Source organism: Ixodes scapularis, unplaced genomic scaffold (assembly GCF_016920785.2).
Source record: "Ixodes scapularis isolate PalLabHiFi unplaced genomic scaffold, ASM1692078v2 PGA_scaffold1__304_contigs__length_218370807, whole genome shotgun sequence".
In the NCBI taxonomy this organism is placed as follows: Eukaryota; Metazoa; Arthropoda; class Arachnida; order Ixodida; family Ixodidae; genus Ixodes; species Ixodes scapularis.
Genome location: NW_024609846.1, coordinates 134,666,648 through 134,680,907, shown reverse-complemented (window position 1 = coordinate 134,680,907; position 14,260 = coordinate 134,666,648). Strand labels below are relative to the sequence as shown.

At 47.7% G+C, this 14,260-nt stretch overlaps 1 protein-coding gene across 1 annotated transcript in view; it reads left to right on the top strand.

The window, feature by feature from the left end:
- The window catches only part of LOC8053276 (peripheral-type benzodiazepine receptor-associated protein 1), a 196,290-nt gene extending 188,639 nt beyond the window's left edge, over positions 1-7,651 (top strand). The window contains exon 30 of the mRNA XM_042290344.1: positions 165-7,651. Within this exon, the coding sequence (XP_042146278.1) occupies positions 165-698 (534 nt within the window). The 3' untranslated portion in view covers positions 699-7,651. The remainder of the gene's footprint in view (positions 1-164) is intronic.
- Positions 7,652-14,260: the final 6,609 nt, after the last annotated feature.

Genomic DNA, 14,260 nt, shown 5'->3' with positions numbered 1-14,260 from the left:
TCTATTATTATACTATAGTAAACTCTTTGACGGAGGCGAGATTGTGCCGCTCAGTTTTGAACTCTTTGAGCGTCGGTAGAGGCGGCGAGCCTCTGTCGAATGACATGCCCCCAGCAACGGCGCTTTCGGCCCCCCCCCCCCCCCCCCCCCCCCGTCCCTCGCAGAGCTCCGCGAACCCATGCTGGCCCCGCGAGGCGGCGGGCCCGGCGCCCACCAGCAGCAGCAACACCAGCCGTCGCACCAGCAGGGCCATCACCAGCAGCAGGGCAGCATCCACGGCGGCAGGGGCCCCCACGGGGGACACCAGGGCGCCGGGGTTCCGCACCAGGGCGCGGCGCCCAACAGGCACGCTCCGGCCGACGACTCGCTCCAGTGGCAGCAGCAGCATCCTGCACAGCACGCGCAGCAGCTCCAGCAGCACCAGCAGCATCCCTACGCTCAGCAGCACCGAGGTAGCGGCGGATCGGCCACCATGGAGACCCACTACGAGCACCGGGGGGGACCGCACGACCAGCGGGGCTACGCGGGACGACCCGTCGTCGGCGCGTCCCAGCGCTGGTGAAGAGCACCCGGTGCCACAACCGCCGCCGGGCAAGAAGAAGGGCCGCTTCCGCATCCTCAATGCCCTCAAACGACTTTTCCGCATCAAGGGCCGCAAGAAGAAGAAGAAGAAGCTACTGCTCCAGGGGGCGAGCTAGGGCACCATCGTGCGACGTCTGCAACTGGACTTGCCGTCCGTCGCCGTACTCGATAAGGTTCATCTCCCCGTCTGGTGCAACGGGCAGGCCAGCAAGCCGATGGCTGTCCTGGAGTGGTCGAGTCCATGAACCAGCGTGTTTGGGTCTCGCAGCCAAGTTTCGAGGGACGAAGAACCAGCGTTGTTCGTCTTGAGCGAGTCCCTGAAGGAGGGATATCTGGTTCCTGGTTTGGTCTCTGCAGTGTCGTGGTGCAGCTTGCTCATTTTACAGTGCTTTACGAAGGACGCCTTCGGGGCTGCCGAGGCTTTTGAGGGGAATCGGTTGACCGTGCTTAGTTAGGTGGTCAGTTTATGGCAGCTTTCATCGCGTGCCATAGCTTTATGATTTTTGTACCAAAATGGATGTTTTGGAGGTCGGATCAAAACATTTTTTCGACTAACGGAATGTTAAACGTTGTCACAGGCGATCGCTAAAACGTGTCTGACGACCACACTTACGCTGCATTGGGATCATCTTATGTATTTAATGAAGGACTCGACGTCCAGAGTCAGACTTTTTAAATGAAAGACATTTCACACTCACTGAACAAAATCACCAAAGCGGAGAACTCATCCAGACCGTACATACTATGTCATGTCGGAACCCAGCGACGTTCAAACCTCGTTTCGTTGTGGTTTAAATCATACCTAATGAACCGTTAGTTTCTTTACAGGCATATAATATAACAGGTGTGCGAGTCGTTTCTCTAAATGTCCGTTCATATAACTACCAGAACAGTGCTCCATACCACGAGCCCCTGCCAGGCCGACGTCAGAAAATCTGAAATCTAGTTCTTCTCTGACGCTAAAGCAGCCATGGGCTGTTTCTTGGTTACGTATAGGCGAGACCTGGCGTATCGCACCGTCAGACTGGAGAGGCGAAGAAGTGTATTCGGGAGCTCGAAGGAAATCGCTCCACCTCGGAGCGACCCGCCAGCCAGCACATATCCCGGGATCCGGCGCCAAGGATCATCCGACGAGCTCGCGTAACTCGCGCTCTTCATGTGCCAACAGTGAGTCAGTTCACGAACCTGCCCGAGGACAACTCGCCGCCTACGCCGTAGTCTCTATCTCCAACGCTGTGCGTGCGTGCGTGTGTCCGTGTGTGCATCTTTGTGTGCGCACCACTCGCACGTGCACGGCTCTCGTCAGGTCAGATTTGGACTTGGCATCCGGCTGTTGTCGTGTTGTGTTGTCAGCTGTGCCGTCGCAGAGGTTCCTGAGTGTTATATTTCTCGGTTGACCCGCTAGTCACGCTTCACCTCCGATGGCCGCAGACCCCTTGGCGTTCCCCGTCCCGGAAGGTCTTTGGAAGAAAGCTAAGGACGATTTGCAATTTCGTCTGTGGGAATTGGCTTTTGTCGAGCTCCAAGCCGGGGCGTGAGAAACAACGCCACGTCGCCCACTTGTGAGACTGTCAGGAAGATATGAGAGACGATCGTTGCATTCTATACTACAGTCAGTGATGGGATAAAAACCACAGGGAGGTTTTTCACTTGCCTGTCCTCCAGCACAATCTTCCTACCTTCTATAGCATTTTGGCGTCTCATTAGCTTCGAGCGTGCATACACATCTAAAGCACGACGGAAGGCAACAAGCGCGTGCTGGAGGCTGCGCGTCTAAAAGATGCCCTGCACTTCCTTTCCTGCCGGTGGCTATAGTGCCGCTGACAAAAGGCAGGTGACGTAGCATAATTGGCATGAAAACGTTTAGCCTTTATGTTTTAAGAGTACTGCTTTTTTCCCACGATAATGGACGAAGAAACCAGTCTCGAAACTCTTTGTGTGATGCGTTACATCGAAAAGGCTAATATGGCTAACATCTTTCCCTCTCTTTCTATCTATCTCTCATTCTTCTTGAGTAGGCACAAGACTCTTCTGGGACAAGGAACGTGATTGGGACCCTAGTGAGCTCAGCGTTATTTCGGCTGTTTTGAGCGAACGTGTGCAGCGTTGCATGTTTCTGCACCGACTTTTCGACACCGCCACGAGTCCAAAGTTGCCACTCACCCTATAGTGCCATACGTGTCTTGTTTCGAGAGCGGACACATTTTCCGAACGTTTTGCAACTCACGTGCTGTTCTTTTTTTTCTTTCCGTTTCTTCTCTTTGTGGAACTGGGACGTGTAAATTTTTCTACTGCGTGCGCAGCCCGACTTTTTTTGTTTCGTTCATGATCTACCGCATGTGAATACGTGTCTCTCCAACACTATCTCCATCAACCACGCTTCCAAAACCCTTCGCTTTTGTACAAATTGACCGTGTGACGCCTTACGTCTCGTGCGTTCCTCTACCCATACCGAAAGAAGGGACGGCCGTACTCTGTCGTTCTTCCACGCTCCATACCCCATTCCGCAGCTATCGCGTAACATTGCCGATACTAAGAAACTGTAATGAACAGTTCCAACTGAACGACATTTTCTACTTCTTTGCCATCGCAGTGGTTCAGACGTACTTGGATACAGCGGGGCATAATCTTGTGCAGAATGCAAACCGGAAGGAGTTGCCTGCAGCAGCACTGGTTTTATTGGACGCAGTAATGTGTACTGAGTTGAATCCACGCGTCAGATTTACCGATGGGTCTTATATTCTGTAAGACTTTACGCCATAATCCGCGCATCCCAGATTCGTGCGCGTCGTTTGAAATTTTAAACCCGTATGGTGCCAGACAGTTTCGCTTCTTGTCGATGCCAAGCAGAAGCATAAGCACTGTTCCTCTCACTTATAGAATAGACATGCTCCATAAAATCTGACCAGGCAACCTTGACGTAACGTCTTTGGGACTGGAAAATATTGGTTGTTCACCCACTGGTGGTTTTTCTGCGGTATCATACCTGCGGTTTGCCTAGGGTGATGACTAATCTCGGATTCTACTGCACTAACTTGCGATATCTTTATATATTAGATAAGGCGTTCGATTTATTTTGTACAATTGTATTTCTGATTCATCTGTGGATGTGAAAAACAAACGATGTTCAAGTTTACTCTCCACATTACGGACTACGGGAATTGGTAGCGGAGAACTTGAAACCTTTGTTGAAACAGGTTATTTTGATCAAGGACGCAGTTGTGGAAAATGTAGAAAAGAAATCAAATGTAATCCTGAAAAGGCTGTCATTAAATTACTAACTATCGCTGATCAGACTTTGATACATCTTGCTGTATCTGCTGCGGGTTTAAATTCGCTGTACCGATTTCAATCAAATATGGACCTCTTTTTTTTCTATTCATGATTCGCATGCACTTTTGAAATTTTAAATTCAAATATTTTGTGCCGGTAACACTCTTAACTTGATTGCAAATCCGCAACCTGCAATGCCGCACTTCTGTCTCTTGGACCTTTTCAGGCTTCATTGGAGAGTTCACTGTCAAACACACATACACACAAAAAGAATCTCGACATCTAGTCAACTTGTAAAAAGTCTCGATGATCTTACGAAACTGCTAGTTGAAGTGGTCGCGTGGCACATGTCTCATGACGATTTTCTTATTCTTCTTCTGGAATGAGGCTTCCGAGGGTTCCAATGTTTCTGATAAACTGATCTGGGCAAAATTTATTCAAGCTGGCGTTTCTAGTTCTTTTTTTTTTTTTACTTGATTTGGGTGTCTTATGTTTATGCGAAATTCATGCCGCATTGAGTATGGTTATGCACACATTGAGAACACAAATATAAAGAGCAAATCGCAGGTTTGATATGTCGCAATTGCATTCGGAAGTTTAATGAGTCACTGCGGCTTGAAGCCACGAGTGAATTTATCGCGCTAGATATGTCCGCTGCTTCTTTTTGGACTAGAAGTGTTTCGCGCATGTGTAAATGATTTCCACTCGTTCCCCTAGACGCTGTCTTGGGCGTTATAGAGGTGGATGAAGAGTTGCGGCTTGGTTCTCTCGTTTTGTTTTAGCTCGTTTCTGGATTCTTGCTTTCGAAACCGGAAATTGATGCGCCCATAGGTGACATGAGGGAGGAATGGAAAGCGGAGCAGCGTCTCAGCAGGACACTACCTCGATATCTCGACACACGTCACTCCTTTCCGAGTCAGGAAGGGAAATGGATGTCTGCATTCACATTTTTGTTGATCTGATTAATTCATTTTTTTCACATTGGATGAATGAATACCATGGATAGGTCTATAATGCAGTCGTTTTCTCCAAAGTGGGAAAGAAATGATTCCACATAAAATTTTTGAGGTGCCTTTGGCTATAACATTGCGATTGTGCGCGAGTGAATTTTGCATATGTTTGTGAAGCAACAATTCGAATCCAGAATGGTGCACGGCGTGTCGTTTTTCTAAGGCATATTTAGATAGGCCTCGTATAGAAAAAGAAAAACAAACTTCGCGAGTACCCCTTCACACAGGATACTCGGCGCTTGTTCCAACAGTACACGCTTGCGAAGCCACGTAAATTTAACAGTCTAATCCCAGCTGTTGTGTTTTTTAAGTTTAATGAGGTTTTAGCTTCAAGTAAGCGTTTTTCTTTTAAAAATTGCCTAGACGTTGACTACCATTCGCAGTTATCACTTTTACATATGCCTGTTCGTTTACCGTATACAGAGTGTCAGAGTGTGCAGCGAAGAGCTATCCGCAGTATTTTTGCGTCAAAACATTTTGTGTGTGGTGTTTCGTGTTTTGAATTGGCTTTTTCAGTCCACGAGGTTCCTCCGTATACCGCTGCAACTGGCTCTCCAATTGCTTTGCGGTAAAATTGGCGAGGCAAAATGTTTAGACCGAAGGTCGGGGGTACTTGAAAGAAAATTTTACCAACTGGTTAGATATTTAAAGGAAATTAAAGTTACTGCGTCTTTGTCCACAAACCAGGAGCGGTAAACAAGTTTTGGCATATTTGTTCTCAAAACAGTTTCAAAACATGTCTCGAAGTGGCTGGCCGAGCTCCCTGTACCATCATCTCTCTAGAAAATGCCACCTCCTAAAACACCCCGCCGACTTACGTTCAACGGCAGCAAAAGAGGCCATTATCTCAGTGCTGACATCGATCCCCAAAAACGATGACATTTTGTGTCCAAAGAAGCATCTAAGCCGTGCCCAATGACGACTCCCCTATCAAGCCTGAGCTTTAAAGGATTTCGACGCAATCTACCGTGTATGGCGTCCAACTCCTTACTATCGATCAGCATTTTCTCAGGTTAAATTTCAACCCTATTGCGGTGCAATTATCTCTTCTTGTTCAGTATCCCGTCGCAATACGAACGCACAACTCCGCACAGTATTTCCATGAACGTAACCTGGAACAATGCAAAGAGATTCCAAGATTTTATTATTTCCAAGAGATTGTCTCATACTATGTAGTTCACCGCGCATTAACTTGCGCCACAAACTAATTTTCCGATGCCAACTTATACTCGTCAGTCCAGCGGGTCAGCATACGGAGGTTGCGGAGAGTTAAAAGAATATGAATCCTTCGTCTTCAAACTCGTGTCTTCGTGTATCGATTTGTCGTCGCTTCTCGGCGTTTACAAACTCGCCGCTTGCGCTCCGAAGTTTGAAAACTACATGTGTTTTTTGCGAAGGTTGCAGTTGAATAAGTGATCTTTCGACTCTGTCCTTTCTCTCATATATAGTCTCCGACTGCTTAAGAAGCTCAGGGCGTGGTGTGTCCCGCGCATCTCATTATCGCTGTTCAGCCAATGAGAGGGCGGCGTTAGCCGTTACGAAAGTCGAGGAACCAATCACGAAGCTAGAGGGGTGAACACAATATACCACGCCGTTCGTTTCTCAATCTGTCAGTGACCACAGAAGGAATGTTGCATCTGCCGCTGGTCCAACCTCTCATATAACGATCGGCCCCGTGTTACAATGACCTTTCATTTCCTCTTGCGGTACGTCGCATTACCTACACTACCTTGTCTCTACCACTATTCACTGCAGCGAGATGATCGCTATTCACTGTCACCGACAGTGCTGGTTTCTTGTTTTTGCACTAGCAGAATCCGTGGGGCTATGCTCTAGGAGAACGATTTCGTGGGACGATCCACGCGAGGGGCGAGCCTCGGGCCCTGCTCTGTGGGCGACAAGAGGTACCGCACGTATATCCACCACATATCCTTCTCACCACCTCCTTGGCTGGTTGGTGACCTTTCCTTCGTGACATGGCAACCGTGCGACGCTTCGGCTCTCCTACGCGGTGGATGTTCACGGCTCCGCAAAAAAGGCTGTCGCCAGAGGGCGCAGTCGTCCTTCTCAATGTGCCTTTTTCAGTTGGGTCTCCCACCTCCCGGTTTCGTTGTCTAGGTGTCGTGACCTCGCAATACGCGATATCTCTCTCTATATAAATAAATAAATGAATAACGAAGGTAAACGAGCGCAGTTTTGTAAATATGTCCATACTTTCGAATCGGTATATAATATAAATATGATATAGATATATATAGATATATATATATAATCGCACGAGGCATGTAACGTGCAAACGGCGACACTAATGTGCAAGCATTTTATGTGCAATAACTTTGTTGCCTTTCCCAACGTTCCCAATCTCCCTCCCGCGCGCTCTCTCTCTCTTTCTCTCGCGCTCTTTCTTTTCTTGTTGGACACATGCGGGAAATTGAGGCAGCTGACAACACCGAAATGTCACCGAGTTGAGGTATTTCTGTTTCTTCCCGCTGGAACCCTTCCAGTCTGACCGTTGACCGACTCAAGGCGAAAAGTGTGGTGTCGCTCTGCGCTTTTGTCTTCTGTTCTTTTTCGCGGAACCTTGTTCTATCTGTGATGGTGTTCCTCGATCTCCGCTCTTTGTTGTTCCCTTTTTTTTATTTCCTAAGAATTGAATCGATTAACTGCCGTTCGCGTCTCAAGGTTGTGTGCGAACCCGTGTGTTCCGCCTACATTCAATGTGTCTCAACTTTAAACTGTGTCGCACATTCCGCAATAAAAAAAAATGAAAACATTGTTTGGAGAAACTGACGTGTTATGTGTGAGTCTTCCGTTTAAATCGCCCTCCCAGAGTGCCATGCCACCGCAGCTTATACCAGGTAAAAGGAAAACCGCGCCGCCGAACCTAAACATTACTCCTGAATCTGGTCCCTGATTGTTTCGATTGATGGGAGCATCCTTCCAACGTGCATTCGTGTAATTACCACCGAGGGATGCCTGTTAAAGGGAAGGGCCCACGAGATTAGCTTTTTTTAAACTTTACTACATATTGCTCGAAGTCAATCCCTGATGTTTATAACCCACGAAAGATGAATTGGTTCCCTTCTCCATACACTAGCAGCTTCGGAGAAAAATTTACAGAAACGGGCAAAGTTCACGTCTCTCCACTCGTGGCCAAAGCAAGTGGCCACGTGGCCCTGTGCGCATGATATTCAGCCTGTGATTGTCACGGGCTGGGGTTGGCATTGTCCGGGATACGTGCTGTGCTTAGTACACAGTTGGTGTGTGTCCGATCTCGTCCCCGGGGCGAGATAGACACGAGCACCTGTTTGAATGTCCACACACGGCCGCTTCGCTACGGCCTGCCACTTCCCCTGGGCACTGTATAACCTGGGTACGCATGGAAACAGTGATTCAGAGGAGGTTCCCAAGTTCGTCGCTAGAGGACCAGCAATGCTTTTGCGTTGCGCGGGTTCCGCCCAGCTCCCACTCGTTTGCCGCCAGCAGCTACTATTGCAGAGCCATCAGGCTCAATACCGCTCACTCTGACCGCTGTAAGAATGTTCGTTTCGCCGGGCTAACAGAGCCATTCGACATGTTTCTCCGAGCGGAGTGGGAACCGGAATCGAGCGACCGTGGTTTATTCTTTTTTTATTCAATACTTTATTATTTATTTACGGGACCTATTATTCCTTAGAAGAAATATAATGAGAGTGGCGTAATACAAAAATACCCTGATCACAATAAAAAGAAGGAGAACAAATGAGGCCACTCAGTGACATTCACTGCCTTACGTTAAGCACCGATTCGCGTTATATGTGTAGTCAAATTCAAAAGTTTCAAAAACACTACGTATCATTTCTCGCGGCGAAACAAATAAGCAAAATGGCGGCAGTTACATATCAGCAACGAAACAAAACGCACTAAGATTTTTACACAATTGCTAAGAGCTGGTCTAGGAACTAGGAATCGGTTTCACATACAACATATTCAGGTGACTTATTCCGATCGCATATTCTGCGCGGAGAAAAAGGACTATTTGGATGAATCGACCCATGAGTGGCATTCGGTGATTGTGTTTGGGTGTGTAAATGAAGTGCCTGATTCTTTTTTTTTGGAAAGGTATAGATTTGTCTTGAAGTATTTTCATGCATTTACTGACTCTTAGGAAAAGAGTTCTGAGGCGGGGTACCGGTCTTCCGAGATGACAGCGGGGTGAAATCAGTTTGAGGCATTAAATTTGGCGGAAAATGTCTTCTTCCAAACCTAATGAACTTAAACCTGGGAGATTTTCTTTGTATCATTTCTAATTAGTCTATGTTCTTTTTTATTTATTTTGTTTTAGTAAAAAGGATCCCATATACGACGCTAGCATATTCCAGGGTGGGACACAGAGTGTTGTATAAACGAGCAGCTTTGTTGAAGATGGAGCTATGCATTGATTATAAACGAGCTCAAGTCAAATGCTTACACAGTGCTAAACACAAATAAATAGTCTGCTTGAATGCTTAAAATTACACCGAGATGAAAAAGCATCTGGCTCGGTGTCGTTGCAAACGAGTATACTAGTGTGACTTTGGGTCAGCGTGCTTGTGTGAAGTGTGCAAACGTCAAATCAAATATTGGTGCCTGACTGCTTTAAAGACCTTAGGTTATCAATCGATCTTCACTGGCTAAAATTCTTCTCTACATCGATCTCTCGATGTGTAAACGCTCACAACGTCCTATTTTGCTTTTTAACATGTGGCTAGGTGTTGGGCACATAGAAGTGCGCTTAACGTTCAGTGAGCTCCACAAGAGCGATATTAATCGGGAACACTCAAGTGAAGTTCGCTCTAGCGGGCCAAGATGCGCTAACGTGTATAACTTCATGGCACCGTCCTCTAATCGATTTATATTCATCACTCCATCGTGCCTCCTTTTCCTTAACCCTCTTCCCTAGTATAGAGTAGCCAGCTCGGACAAGAATCTAAGCCTGGTTCACAGCGCTTTCGCGCCAAATGTACGAATATATAGTATAATAAACGAAAAAAGAACCTGTACAAGCTGCAGCTGTGGGAAGATCTGTAGGAGTTCAGTTCCTTTAGATAACGGTGAGTGGGCTAAGTACCCGGACGAGCTCGTCTTTTGTTCAGAGCGGCCACAACGACGGAAACATTCTTCAAAACATCAGTCGGGGGTTCGAAGCTCCGCGATTTGACGTACGCTCATTGTGCAAACGTTAGCGTGCAGATTTCATCTCCCCTTCAAAAGTCTCCAGGTGTTCCAGATTAATCTTCAGTCTTTGATGGGGCGAGGAGATGCTCACCTCTTGGTTTGGGCCGTAAACCTCCCCCTTCTCATCGCCCCCCCCCCCCCCCTTACCCGTTCATGAAAGAAAAAAAAAAAGAAAACTAGCATTTCTTACATCCGGTACCAAGAATGAGGTACCGTTCATGAACTCGCACTTCTGTAGTCGGTGACAGGTGAGGAAATCGGCAGATGCCTCGCCTCCAGCGCGTGTTTTCTGCCCTTGATGAAGAGTTTTAGAATAGGGAGCCCCAACGCTTCGATTCCTTCGAGCAGCGTGGGGCGTCGCACTGCGCAAGCGCAGAGGTTCTGCGCGCGCACAGTGCGGCGCCCCAAGCTGCTCGGGGGATGCGTCCTGGGCCACCTATTCTAAAACTCGCACCTCATCGCAGCCGAAGCCAAACCTCGGTCGAATACAAAGGGCGCGTGCTGGGGGCACAACGGCTGCTCAATACTTAACCTGTCACTGACCATAGTTTCTTTTCTTTTTTCTGCTGACGAGCAGTCAAAGAGTTTCAGTTCCCTTTTTCGTTATCAGCCTTTGCCCAGATATCCTCATGTGCAACCATAAATGATCTTTTTGAACCTTACGCCTCGTTTTTTCGCAGCTGCACGTGGGGCTTCTCACGACGCCCTTTTTCGTCTTGTGGTCGGCTATCTCGGGCACTTCCGGTGTGTTGAGTTGGATTGTATAGCTCGTTTTCTCTATTCCACAGCTGCGCCCTCTGTCCCCTCATCCGCCCCACATTACCGTAAGCAAGGACCTAGGAGTGGGATATTTCATCGCTAGTTACTACAGCAGGCTGCGCCGATGGACACGTCGTCGAGAAGGGCATTTTTCTTGCAACTAGCACTGGTTGTCTGCGCGCTGATCAAGAGGTAACACAATCAAGTACTTTACCAGACTATCGCACACGAGCCTTCCTGTCAACTGTTTTCGATCAAAAATTAGAAAAAATAATCACTCCAAATTCAATAACAAGTTTTGCGACACAGTTGCGATTCGTAAATCAATTACCGTCGTGTTGAATGATCTTTTGAGTGCCGTACTCTGTTCTAATGCCCGAGTCTGACTAGAGCGACAAGAAAGAAACAGCCGACACCGAGAAGCCTTAAACGCGTACAGCATGCACGCGAAGGTACCTTTGGCAGGTTTGCAGTCTCTCGGTGCTCGTGAAGCGAGCACCCCAAAGTTGCTCGCTTCACCCTGCCAAAGGTAACTTCGCGTGCATGCAGCACGTGTTTGAAGCTTGTCAGTGTCGGCTGTTCCAGTTTGTCGCTCTAGTGGGACTCGGGCATAAAAGACCAGGACAATCGAATACAATCCGTAAAACCATTAAAACAAAGAGTAAGGAATGGTTACCCTTTTAACCCTTTTCTGCTACTCTCAGTACCAATCTGCAGTAGTTTTGTCACCCTGCGGGAGGAAAGAGAAAATAATGAGTGTGACAACAGACCAACATCAGCGCACCCCGGGCTCAGGGCAGCGCTTTTTGGATAGTCATCAGGTGATGACCACATTGCCGATCTTTTTCTCACGTGCGTTACACTTTGTCCAAAGAACGCGTCGTTATTTGCATTTCTAATGTGGGAAGTGTGATGAACAAAATGTCCAAGAGCCAAAATGAAGTCAAAAACGTCCTCCAAGATTTTTATCAACTCTAGAAGTCCAAACTTTGATTGAAATTGAATTTAAAAGGTTTCATCACGTTGACAACTACGTATTGTACCTATAGCAACTGACAGCTTAAGTAACACCGTTGCTTAAGCTGTCACTGTTATGAAACTCGGACCACTGGGTTTGAATCTCGTTCAAGGAAAGTCACCTATACTAGTAGAGCTGAAAAGATCCGTCAATTTCATATAGATTTCTCGTATTATTCCGCCAGCGCTCGGAGCTACGCCATGATGTGCGACGACGTGCAATGTGCGCTTGTCTCGGAATCCAACTGCAAGCACGGCCTGGGCAAGAACGGTTGCTGTCTCACCTGCGCTTTGGTGAGCTGTACTGTCAAACCTCTATGTTCATATAAATTCGTGGCCCTGCAGATTACAACCAAATAAGTTCACCCTGAGGGAAAGAAAAAGCCGCGGGTTATTTGAAATGGAAACACGATAACAACTTAACTCCGATTTGAGGTGTGGGGAGAAACAAAATTATTACAGCTGCTCTCCGCTGCGACGATGTGTGCGCCTTGTTTTTCAACTCCCTCGTCTTGGCGTTAAGTTGTTTCTCTTTTCGAGCTTGCTTTTCTCATGGCGGCGTATTTTAACCAGCATGAGCCAATAAAGTTTGAGGTAATCCCGAACAGCCAAAGCTACCTGCTGCCGTAGCGTTTGACGACGAACCTCAACTTCCCATAGGTTTCATGGGAGTCGTCAAATCAAAACAAATTTGTTAAACAACCATTGCGCAAGATGTCGGAGGTACGTGCAAAACGCCACCAAAATGCAGCTTGAATGGTCCTTTCAACTTGCGGCACCAGCGCTATCGGCGAACTATTTCTTGCACTCCAGACATTTGTACTACGTTTCACATTTAAGACGCTGATTGGTTGGCGCCATCGGACCTTAGCATTCGCTGCGCTCGGTCTGATGGCGCCAACCAATCAGCGTCTTAAGTGTATACTCACTTCGCAGGTCGCCTTTCTGCGTTTCCAATCACCACTTAGTCTGCCTCAACGGGCAACTTGTCTCTCAGCTGTAGATGAGAAATTTAGCCCGTACAGTACAACCGCTAGCCTGGGGTCTTTACCGTGCACCACTCAGTAGCAATACACGACCGCACGCCGGTACGATGCTCACCCAGATCAAAACTGGCAGGGGTGGATTTTGAGGCCAGCATCCCTGGGTTCTGCAGCGCTAGCTTTCGCTCCTCGTGCTCTGAGCTAATGTGCGCTTGTCCGCCCGGCCACCGATCCCCCGCCTAAGTAGTAATTAGTTTAGTTAGTGATAGCAAAAGCTGAAAGACGACGAGGGCTGTGGCGATGCACTTTTGGCACTGTTTTATTGGCTCGGCTACACTCTGGCTAACTGTGAAACGGAGCAAGGAGGGTGGGGGATAATGACTATACATTGATCATCCTAACATCGTGTATCTTGTCTAACCAGAAGGCAATGAGCTGCTTAGCCAGGTGTAAGTTAAAAATATGCTTGAAGCTCCGCATCCAGCACGCACTCGTTGCCTTCCGTCGTACTTCGGCTGGGCGTGCTCTCGAGGTCCCGAACTGTTGCCATAGGTAGAAGGCTCGCGCTGGACGCCGAGCGTCTTGAGCATTCTCAGCTTCGATTGAATCGTGGCCTCCGAGACTCTTGGTGCGCAAAGCTCCGCTTCGGCCCTCCCAAACACTCGTTTGCCGAGCAAAAGCAGCGTATAGAGCAGCTTTTCCAGAGCTCCTTACATGCCTAATTCTTCTTTTATATCTTCCTCGGGGAATGCATTAAACTTCTAGTTGGAGTAAGCGCTCTGTCCTGTCCCCTCTTCTTTTCCTTGCTGTTTGCGCTTTTGAATTGTTATGCAATGTGTAGCCAACTAGCCCAACAGTTAATTTTGACTCCTCAAGAGCTCCTTGCAGTGGCAAGAGCGCCACTGCGAGGGAGGAGTGCCCTGCTTACCATTATAAAACGAAATAAATCCAAGCTTAGGGAAGGAAGTCAGCTTTGAGAGGTGAGTGTATTTCACTGGTCTTATCGGCGCGCTCGTCGCCTCGCAGCCGATCAGGCTCCTTGGACTGAAGTTGGTGCGACATGAATGATGCTTAGGAGAACGGCTGCTTCTTAGTCAGAATTCGACTGCAGTGCTTTCTTTTCAAAGTTTTTCGCTTCATATGAAGCGTGAAAACCAAGGTAACGTGTAGCATCGCATGCGAAATTGGAAGCACGAATATCCGGGTGACCCATAACGCAGTTTAAGCACTCTTGTATGAATGGGCACTCGGAGGGTTGTCACCTGAGGTTTTTGTTAATTACATTCCTGTTTTCCTGCCTTGTGGCACAAAAAAAAAAAAAAAAAACGCATGAATGAAGCCATGAAAACACAGCCTTGAATAGGTACAGTGTCACTTGATGCCCCGAGTGAAAATATTTTTCTGGATGCTTTGCAGTATGAATCATCACACAAACACCCT